This window comes from Danio rerio, chromosome 10 (assembly GCF_052040795.2).
Source record: "Danio rerio strain M-AB ecotype USA chromosome 10, GRCz13ab, whole genome shotgun sequence".
NCBI classification, from domain to species: domain Eukaryota; kingdom Metazoa; phylum Chordata; class Actinopteri; order Cypriniformes; family Danionidae; genus Danio; species Danio rerio.
In genome coordinates, this window is record NC_141030.1 from 33571193 (window position 1) to 33582853 (window position 11661).

An 11661-nucleotide genomic window follows, 5' to 3' on the forward strand; every position below is an offset into this window, starting at 1 on the left:
GACAATACAGTAGTCTAACAAATAAATAGTTGTTATGATTTAGTAATAAAAAGGTAATCAAATATGTCCTAAGATAGATATAACGGTAATGTTATAGTTGTTACATTACTGCATTTATTATTATTCTGTATGTTTAAAAACAGCAGATTTACTATATATTTAACATGTCATGAACTTACAGTTATCCAAATAAAATGTCCTAAGACATGGGTGTTGTTTTGGTTTTATATCAACCTACTGTAGGTTTTAGGTTGAATACAGCAGATATACCTATATCATAATATTGGTAGTCAGAGTTTTTTAATGACCCAAATCAAGTAAAACGTCTCTTACTCAAGTAGGCCAACTTTTAGCATGCAAAAGTCAAATTTGAGTATATAAAAATACAGTTTTCAACAACAAAATTTAGTCTTGTGAAAATGACCAGTGTGGTGGTGAGAAAAAAAGTTAATGTCAAGTTATGTATATACATTGCCTGTTGCCTCACAGCAAGAAGGTCGCTGGTTTGAATCCAGGCTGGGCCAGTTGGCATTTCTGTGTGGAGTTTGCATGGTCTCCCAGTGTTCGCGTGGTTTTGAGTGTTCGTTTGTGGGCTTTGAGTGCTCCAGTTACCCCACAGTCCAAATACATGCATTATAAGTGAATTGAAAAAATTTAATTGGTCGTAGTACATGAGTGTGTGTGTGTGTGTGTGTGTGAGAGAGAGAGAGAGAGAGAGGGAGAGAGAGAGAGAGAGAGAGAATGAAGGTGTGTTGCAGCTGGAAGGGCATCTGCTGCGTAAAACATGCCGGAATAATTGGTATATATATATATATATATATATATATATATATATATATATATATATATATATATATATATATATATATATATATATATATATAAATACCATATATATATATATATATATTTGTGGCGGTTCATTTGATTTGGTGACCCCTGAAAAATCAGGGACTGAGCCAAAACAAAAAATATGTCAGTAATATATATTTTTTCTTTTCTTGTGAAAATTAGGTAAAAAAAAAATCTATGAATAATCTAAACATTGTAAGAGTAATATTCATTGCTAAGAAATTAATTTGGACAAGTTTAAAGGTTGTTTTCTCAATATTTCCACATCAACAAATGAATGGAAATCTTATTTATTCAGCTTAGATGATGTATATGTTCCAAACCCTTATAAATGGTTTTGTAGTTCGAGGTCACATAAAAGATATTTATTAAATGAAGGCTTTCAGGATTCTAGTGCTCAGCATAATTAAGTGCACCCCATTTCGGAAATTAATATTTGTATCAATTTCTCAGTGAATATAGGTAATATATTTTGGTACATTTAATTAAAACAGATTTATTTAACATATATATTTAATAAAATAATATTTTAGTCAATATTTTAGATAATACAATTAAATTAAACAAAATTTTGAAAAAAAAATTGAAAAAAAAACCCCTAAAAAATCTGAACTATTTTTTTTCTTTTTCTTTCTTGCTTCTTTTGATTTTTCCTCTTTTGTTTAAATTTGCGTTTAATATTTTTGTCTAACATCTAAATTTGGGTTTACTACCTTTTGGACCGCTATCATAAGTTATTTTGATAGATAAGCTCCAGATTTGGCTTCAGTACTGACTAAATGAATCTACTGTTTATGCACAAATATAATATTGTATGAATTCCTATTAAAATGATGAATTTAAAAGAGAGATTTGTGAGGGGTGTACTTATATATGCTGAGCACTATATATTGTAGACCACACATTTCCTCTGAAGAAACTTACTGTTAAATCTTTCATTGTGAGCCACTCTGGCATCTCAGTCACTGAAGTGGACTTCATATTTAACATTTATTCATCAAAGAGTATATCCTTGACTATTGCCAAAAAAAAACACAATACAGCTGCGTAATAATGCCTTATTTGGGCTCTATGTTCCTTTAAATGAAAACGGGGAAGTGTTTTTTTGTTTTTTTATTTTTGCTGTAGCGGTCAGTAGGTGGTGTGAATTTGATCTGATTGTCTTTTTCCCATTACAAGCCTAATAAAGTCGTTCCTGTTTGTGCTCAGTTGGCAAGTGCAGGCAGTGATGACACTTGTGGTGACGCAGTCATCAGGTTGTAATAGAAACTCTGATCTAAAAATAATTTTTATTTCACCATCTTACACAGTTACGTGGTTAAAAGTGGTCTGTAAATTTAGATAGATTATTCACATAAATATCCAGATATAAACAAGTCTAATTACAGAAACCTACAAACAAACAAACAAACAAACATTATATTAACAGTGTTTCTGCAGGTTTCACCAAGTTAAATGTAAGACTTTTTAAGACCATTATGAATGAATTTTAGACTTAAAAGAATTTTGTGTATAATTGAAAAAATTTAATAATACAATAATAATAATTTAATAAGAAAAAATATAGGTCAGGTCAGTTTCATTAGCAGTAAATAAATGGAGAACTTTTAAACAAATGTTACTGTAAGGAAAGTAATAAAAACATTATGGTAGAGTTACATTTTTAATTGAGTTTTATTGAGACTGGGATTGTTGAAGATTATGACTGTTAACGGCCAGAATAGGTAGCTATACATGAACAAAGAAATATTGAGACCTGCTAAAAAAATCAAAGACCTACAACACAATATTCAGTAGATTTAAGGCCAAAATTTAGCTTTTGAGATTTAAGACATTTTAAGACTCTTTAAGACTCTGCGGATACCCTGTATTAACCTGATTTAAATTTGCTGAAATGATTCATCATGACTGGGGGAAGGTTATTTATTCATCAAAGGTGGAAAGAGTTATTACAGCTCTAATTGTATAAGCATATTAATATATTATATTATGTTATAATATAATACCATTTAAAAGTTTGTGTTCATTTAGGATTTTTGAATTCAGCAAAAAAGTCTATATTCAATTCAAGCTCTATTTTATTATTATTATTATTATTATTATAAAAATAATAATATTCTGAAATAACTATTTTATATTTTAATCCTTTAAAGTATTACTTACTTCAGTCTTCAGTTTTAATCCCCCACTTCATCATGCTTATTTGATGTCCAGGCTTTTTTTCAGCAATTATTATGAGTGACAAACACAAGACATCCAATTTTGGTGTCCGCATCAAATTACATTTACAAAGGTAAAATTATGTACACCAGCGCATAAATGCATAAATGAGAGCATAAATGCAAGCATCATTTTTATAAAATATAAAATAATAATAAATATAAATAAATAATATAATATAATATAAAAAATATAATATATTATAATATAATATAATATAATATAATATAATATAATATAATATAATATAATATAATATAATATAATATAATATAATATAATATAATATAATATAATATTAAAAAGGTGGTTTATTCCGCTGTGGTGACCCCAGATTCATAAAGGGACTTAGCCGAAAATAAAGTGAATGATTGAATAAAATAAAATAATAAAATAAAATAAAATAAAATAAACTTATATTTTTAAGTTGCATTGTAAGTGTGAACCAAACACGTCATTCGATTAAATATGTGATAACAACCTAATAGGTCAAAAGGTGGCAAGTGTGGATTTTTTAAGAGAACCACTATCTGAATGCCCCTGAAACTTCACACATAACTTCATTAAATTAGCAGAGGGGGAAAGACCATGACATTCGGTGATGTCATGGAAGCCGCTCTCTTTAAAAGAGTCTAAGCAGAGGAAGTGAGCTTCAGAGTACACAAGCGCGCAGAATGGAGATCAAACAAGCCTTTGTTATTCACTTTCTCATGTTGATCGCAGCAGGTAAGACAAACGCATTTCTCATTTACAACCGCTTATACATCTCTAAGTGTTGTTTTGGCTGAATAGATTGCGAATGTGGTGGCAGGGAGATTATATTGTCCCAAAAAGGATTTTGCTGCATGTTTTATTGTATGATGGTGTATGATATAACCAGATCAGTCGTTTTAATGTACAACTGTTTTAATTACTATACAGTAGCATGTAAATAAGTTATATATTCTGATGTTATTTAACTCAAATATTAATTAACATAATTTTTCTAAGCATTTTTACAATCAAAAATCATGTTTATTACATTAAAGATTAAGTGATGTTGCGAAATTGTCATAGAAATTTTGTTACTGGATGGATTGATATAACTAGTTTGCTCATAATGCCATTGTTGAAAATATTCTTGCAATATTCAATGCAGCTTGTCATTAATGGACTTTACTATAGAACACAACTCATACATGTTGTCTGACACAAATCGATTAAGTTAACTGTAAGTGTTTAAGTGGATTGAACATAAAACAACTAAGTTGTCCTAAAAAAATCTCAAGAATTGTGTCGTTTCAGCTCATTTTATATATGTACTGTAGTTTGGACAAGAAGCAAAAATAATATAAAACTCATCATTTAATGGAATTAATGAGTGTAACATTGAGAATCAAATTAAGCATGGACTGTAAACTCCCACATACGAAAGCATGAGGGTCAATTTTACATATGCATAAAACACCTCCAGATTTAGAACTGCATCTGTTTTATGTTTACACCTCTGAGAAACGTGTTAACACCACTGTTTCCTGTTCCAGCATCGCTGTATGTGTCAGTGGCAAGTTTTCTCTCGCTGCAAGATCAAACCGCGCAAGCAAATAAAAGACCACTTACAGCAGTCACTTTTCTTCTCTAATGCAAAGCGTAGCCCCCTCTCACTATCAGCCACAGTTTCTGTGAGCGGTGAGAATATGTATATGAGTCAGAGTTGAGCAGGTGTCTGCGGTCCTGACTGCCCCCTTATCAGCCTACTGTTCTTCCATTAAACTAGCCTACATATTGACTACATTTAGCCCCAATCGATGTGAATTCATCTGTATAACATACTAACTTCTATTCATTTTCAACAGGTTTAAGAGAATGTTTGGCGACAAAGTTCATTGCAGTTGTAGAAGGAGACACTCTGGTATTGAAATGCCCTCGAAGAAACCTCAGTGATAACGTGCATATGGAGTGGAGAAAAGAAGGCCATGTTATGTTCTTTAACACGCACAAAGGTGAGGACAAGAACACTGTATGCTTAAAAATAAAGGTTCCTTGAAGATTCTTTAGCATCCATAGAACCTTGATTATTCATTATAAATGATAATTCACTCTTCATAATAAATGAATAAAGGTTCTTTACTGGCATTAGTAGATGACTGGACATACCATAAAACTTTTTTTATTGAAAAAAAAAAGTTCTTAACTCTTAAAAATAAAACTACTTTATTGGCTTTATTTATTCCATGAGGAATGTTTAACATCCACAGCAGTTTTCCATTGATGAAAGGTTCTTCATTCTTAAAAATAAAGGTCCTTTATTAGCTTTGATTTTTCCACAAATTATCTTTAATATCCACAGCAGTTTTCTATTGATAAAAGGCTCTTCGTTTTTTAAATAAAGGTCCTTGATTGGCGTTTACTCTTCCATGAAGGATCTTTAATATCCACAACAGTTTTCCATTGATAAAGGCTCTTCATTCTTAAAAATAAAGGTCTTTTTTGGCTTTGAAGATTCCACAAGGAAACTTTAACATCCAAAGAACTTTTTAATTGAAAGAAAGTTCTTCATTCTTAAAAATAAAAGTTCTTTGTTGGCACTGAAGATTCCACAAAGAAACTTTAACATCTGTAGAACTTCTTTATTGAAAAAAGGCACCGAAGATTACAAAAAGCATTTAAACATCCTTGGAATATTTACATTGTACAAAACGTGGAAAAGTTTCTTTAGATTGTTACGATATATGAAAAAATGTATCTTTTGTGGACTAACTTTGTGGACAAAAATGTTCTTTGGGGAACCAAGAAAAGTCAATCTTTGACTTCACTGTAAAAAAAAACCTTTTAGTTCTTCCTGGCAGCTTTATTTATAAGAGGATTATAGTGGGAAAATGTTTAAATGTTCTTCAAACTTTAAAAAACACTAATCTTTATGCTAAACAGTCCTTTAAAGAAAACAAAATGGTTTTACTGTTGCATTGTTGAAAAAACTCTGTTGTGGAACCTTAGTTTTTAAGAGATTACATTTTATAAAAACATATTATAAACATCTATTTACATCCTCTTTCATAAATCTCAAACATTCATTTGATGTTCTCGTACAGGTCTAAAGGATCCAAGGATCAACCTTTTTACTTCGAACAGCTTTGAATTTACCGTAGTAGTGTCAAACGTAACATTTAAAGATGAAGGACTTTATAGATGTTTCGTCTATGAAGATCAAGTCTCTACAAAAAGATTTAAAGTAAAGGTTTTGGGTAAGTATCAAAAATGATTAAAAGATTCAGTGTTGAACACTGGAACATGATTTAAGACTCTTTTCGATCTGATTTTAGGATCTCCAAAAATAGATATGACTGAGCATGAGGGTAAAGCAGTCATCAAATGTACAACGGCAGCGAATGGCCACCCACCCAAACTCTCATGGCAAATTGGTGGTGTTGAAGTTGAAGGTAAGTTATGAGAAATTTCTGAGTGGGCAGTTATAGGGGGCAGACAGGTATGTAGGTCAAAAACAGAATGAGTTTTTAAGCATCACAACAATAAATTATAAGCTTATGCACTGTATACACGTATCGAGCATCCGAATACTTTTTTTTACCATTTTACATTTTTACCATGATTTACAAAACAGATCCTAAATACTATTCAGTGTAACAATAGTCTATATAACAAAATATCTTGTATGGGTTATTAAGAACAGGAATCATTTGAAAGTACTTAAGGCTCACAGTGCAGTTTTAATCTTTTACTTTGCCACTGTACCAGATTTGTTTATTGCATTTACAAGCAAGTACTTTTTAAATTTTCTTTTTAAAAGATAATGAAATGTATTACATATCCATATTATAATTACTTGAATATGCTTCCTCGTTATGAAATCATTTTTGTTATTTTAATTTGATTTGGACACCAAAATGAAACACCTCATTATTGCTCCATTTAGAAAATCAATTTTGATTAATTTTCTGGTCAGTATTTGAAATAAAAAATTCAAAATAACACCTCAAACTGATTAAAAATGAAAAGAGACACAATCATAAATACAAAAAAAAAAACCCCATATATTTCAAGCATATGCTCTTGAATGATTTCTGAAAAGTCTAAAGTAAAAAGCAACATTACATGTATTTAATAGAAAAGCTACTTTAAATTGTAAAGCTAAATCATTATTAAGTATTACTGTGTGAAAATATATATGGCCAAACAAATTCCCATGCCTTCTGACATTTACCTTACTGAGAATCCTCGTGAAAATAGAGGAACTATAACATTGTGGAATAGGTCAGCTGAGGACGATTACACTATAGTAAAATCAATAGAGTGTGTTTTGAATAACAATCACAGATGACTAAATATATATCTATACTCTGTTTTGTCCTAAAGCTGTACCCAATACCTGGCTGGAGGAAAGATCAAATAGGACGTTCGCAGTTAGCATCTTAACAATCAAAACCCATATCAGAGAAGCAACAGTGAAGTGCTTGGCGAAACACAGAGAGCTTCAAAATAAAGTGATGAACTTCATCATCATTCAAAATCACTGTAAGTATACAATAATTCTACATATAACCAGTTTCAGGAATAGACACTAGAAACCTTCACGTTTGGGTTAACCTCACCACAAAGCATGTGACCAAAAATGGCTGTTTTGCCATAGATGTTTTTGGCCATTTAAAAAAAAAAGGAACTGAAAATTAGGGGATTTTGTTTGGCTGTGTTGCGTAGGGAAAGTTCATCAACACTTCAGAGTATTTGGTGATTTCCTATTGAAGTGAATGTGTGTTTCAAATTCGAATGGTCAGTCATATGATGTCAGGGAAATCAACTATTTCTCTGAACGAAAAAAAACGATGTTCCCTATCCAGAATAATTCCACTAACTGTGTAATATGATAAGTAGGAAACTTATAAATAAGATTCTAAAAAGTAGAGCTCAAAGCATTTTTCATTTTCTATGTTTTAGCTCACTATAGCACAGTTCAAGTTCAAACTGGCATCTTTTTAAAATGCACTCTATTTAATAGCATTCGCAAACACAACTAAAAAGATTTATCTTCATCCAGTGTCTGTCTTTACTCTCTAAAGGTTAGAGGTTAAAATGTTATGGATATCGAATATGTAAATCCTCTTACAGAAGCAATCAAGAAACGGTGTATTGTTTTTGCTGTCTTCAGTAGTTTGTTGTTCTTTTTCTTTGTGCTCCATTTTGTTGCTGACTATGAAATGGCTTGATTCAGGGGATACCTCACCCAAAAATGAAATTACCTCATAATTTACTCTACGTTATGTGGATTTAAACCATTTTGAGTTTCTTTTTATACTAAAAAAAAAAGAAGACTGGAACAAATAGACTTCCATAGTATAAAAAAACAGTGTGACATTGACATCATTGGGTAACAGCTACAAGCACATTTTAAAATATTTTATTTTGTGTCCACCAAAATAAATAAAGGTTATAAACAAGTGGAAGCGGAGTAAATAATAGCAGAATTCTCATTTTTGGTTGAACTTTCCCTTTAAGTGTTAACTCCAATACAAACTATATAGTGCAAAAACAAAGCCTATGTGTGAAAACTGAAGTATATTCGGTTTCTGAGTAACTGACTGTTTTTAATTGTGTTTTTATTTAGCTATTATATCTTCAACCACTTCAATTTATTCTACTAGAGATGACCTAAAAACCGAAACAATGATCACAGCCACTTCTCCTCCTGTCATCAGCAGTACAAGTAAGTTTTGTTTAATTTCATATGCGGCTTAGGATAAATTATTTCATATCTTGATGAAATATGTGACAGCCACAATAACAATACATAAAATAGAGATCTTGAGAATACAGCTTCAAATACAGCTCAAATAAGGTGAAAGTAAAACCTTTTTTGTGTGTGAGGCCTTCAACTAAAACCACAAATGGAAACTTATTTTGCTCCATTTACTCTCTGCCTCCACCTAATGGTAACTTTTAAGTACTTCAAACAAACCTTTTTTTGTACTGAACACAGTAATGTACAATAAAAAAAATAAAAATAAAAATATCAGGTGCAAATAAGGAACAAATTACATAAATAACACATTACATAAAAATAAGTAAAATAATAACTAACTAACTTCATATAAACGCTTTAAGGATGTTTATTTACACCTTTAATGGAATAGTTCACCCCAAACGATGCAAATTCTGTCATCATTCACTCTCCCTTCATTTATTTCAAATCTATTAGAGTTTCTTTATTCTGTTGAACATAAAAGTATATATTTTGAAGAATGTTGGAAAGCAGCAGCTGTTTGAGTTATAAAATATGTTTTGTTACTATTAAGGATGTCAGTTGTTGTTGATTAAATTTTTGCTGAAAAATATCAATTAAAGGTCGTTCATCTTTAATTTTGCATTTAAAAGTATTGATAAATTTACATTTATTTTTATTTATTTATTTATTTATTTATTAAAATTCACTTAATTAATTTGACACATCTCAACAAATATTTAACAAACACACCATTTGATTACAGCCCCTGTGGAACTATCCTCAATTTCAGAAAGTACTGAAGTGTTCGCAACAGAAGACACTACCTCAAAAAGTATACAAGGTATGAGAAACAAAACAATTTTAGTCTAAAAGTTAATATGTGTTTGCATATACAACATACTGTATAGATATTGTATTAATTTTTAACTAATATGCTTTGATCTCTTTTAGTGGAAGAGCATTCTACAGAATTCGATATAAGCTTGACAAGTAAGTGTGAATAAAAGTAATTATTTAATATAAAAAATTAAATAAATATTAATGTCATGCTTATATTATGTTATGGAATTAATCACTGTTCTTTTTTATATTTCAGCACATGACATAACCTCTTCAGAGTCCAATTCTACTGATGGATTCTTGACAAACAATAGCACTAATATACAAGGTGAATAATTAGAGGCCTGCACATAAATGTTTGCTAAAATTATAATATATCCAAAATGTTATCTAACTATAATGGATATTTGTTGGTAAATAAAATGATTAAAAAATATACATTTGCTTTTCTAATGCTTTTGTAATCTTGTCTTGTAATTTAATTATTATTAATTCTTGTATTTGCAGATGATGGGGATAAAGACAGACAATACAATCAAAAGAAAAGCTCACCACTGCTGATCCTGCTGGTCACAACCCTTATCATCTGTTTGCTTATTGTAGTCATCTTCTTCCTGATAAGATTGCGAAAGACTCATATAGCCTGGAAAAAAGGTAACATAAAAATATTTGCATACTTTAATTCAAATTTAATAGATTTGTTTTATGGTTTAGCTAAGTTTTTATTTATTTTTTCTAACAGAGAATGAAGAATCGGACCAGTCTGTGGAAAGCAGCAAATCGAAAGCAAGTCATGAAGAAAAGCAGGCCCATGATAGGAGAAGACCAGGTAAATCCACTGATATAATCTAAAACAGAGATGCCCAAAGTATACTGTGGGGTAAAGTTGGCCAATTGTAACCAATGATTTGGCCCACCACCCCATCTAAGAATGATGGAGAGGGTTGGAGTGAATGCCTTCGACAGAGATTATCATTTCTAATTTGAAGTAACCTTTTTGTGTCACTAGTGTACCTCCATTCTGTTATAAATTAGATTTTGTTTTGTTTTTACAGTAATAAGATATAAAATGTAAAATATATATACTCTATTGGTTATAATAAAGCAATGTTTTCTAGTAATTTGTAATATTATTAAATAAATTAGGAAATTACCCATGACAATCATTTGGCTTAAGCCCACTAGCCTTAATAAAGTTTGGTTTTTGGCCTTTCATAGTAAAATTTTGAGCACCCCTGATCTAAAAGATCAAATATACGCATGTTTGCACCTATACTAACTTCTAATATTTTACATTTCTCTTGATTGTCTGACTAGGTTTTTGGAACTCAAACTTTACAGTATACAAAGTAGAAGAACCTCCTCAAAACACCACAGTTTCAGTCGCTACAGTAGATGTGATTAACGAAGCACAAGACAATTCCAAAACGGCTTGTAACCAACAGGACAAAGCTTGTGTCAAGGAGACTGAACTTTAGAGGAACGTTGAATCCTCAAAACCCTGAACTGATTTTGCAGTTCTGTTATGAACTATGGTGCTAACTCACTTAGCCTGTTTCTGTGAACATTAAAGCTGATAGCTGCCGACTTTTGTATGTAATGTACAGTGTACTGTATATCCTTTTTTTTAACTGTTGAAGGTTTACATTATTTTTTATACAGAATGTAAATAAGAGTTTATTTTATAATGTTTGCTTTGTTATGTGTTTACAATAATTTGATAACCATAAAATGGTTCCTTGATAAAATTGAAATGTACTGCCATGGTATTTTATTATTATAGATTAATAATGAGGAATGTTAAATTGGTGCTGCTCTGTTCTGTTTTCAATAAAACATTTAATAAGGCATTGCGTTATGTAATGTATGTTGTGTGTGAATCTTCTAGAACATAGAAAATCGTAGCTAAATGAAAGTGAAACAACTTGACCAAGATCACTGTCTTTGATGGCACGTAGGCTAGTGTTGTGCCCATATTATTTAAAAACTGAGATATTTCAGCTTGATGCACTTTAAATATGAGTTATAATTTA

General features: G+C 30.6%; 1 protein-coding gene across 1 annotated transcript; it reads left to right on the plus strand.

Moving 5' to 3' along the window:
* Nucleotides 1-3726: 3726 nt before the first annotated feature.
* Nucleotides 3727-11476, plus strand: crtam (cytotoxic and regulatory T cell molecule). Its single transcript, XM_087270894.1, has 12 exons — nucleotides 3727-3798; nucleotides 4908-5054; nucleotides 6144-6296; nucleotides 6375-6491; nucleotides 7426-7584; nucleotides 8672-8770; nucleotides 9552-9629; nucleotides 9740-9778; nucleotides 9885-9956; nucleotides 10136-10282; nucleotides 10371-10457; nucleotides 10946-11476. Exons 1-12 carry the CDS (start codon nucleotides 3747-3749, stop codon nucleotides 11104-11106), a joined length of 1311 nt encoding a protein of 436 aa, XP_087127020.1. The 5' UTR covers nucleotides 3727-3746; the 3' UTR covers nucleotides 11107-11476.
* The last annotated feature ends 185 nt before the right edge of the window (nucleotides 11477-11661 follow it).

Coding starts and splice junctions, on each gene's coding strand:
- crtam (XM_087270894.1), top strand. CDS start 3,747: ATGGAGATCAAACAAGCCTTTGTTATTCACTTTCTCATGTTGATCGCA. Junction 8,771..9,551: donor TCCTGTCATCAGCAGTACAA/GTAAGTTTTGTT, acceptor ATTTGATTACAG/CCCCTGTGGAACTATCCTCA. Junction 10,458..10,945: donor CCATGATAGGAGAAGACCAG/GTAAATCCACTG, acceptor TTGTCTGACTAG/GTTTTTGGAACTCAAACTTT.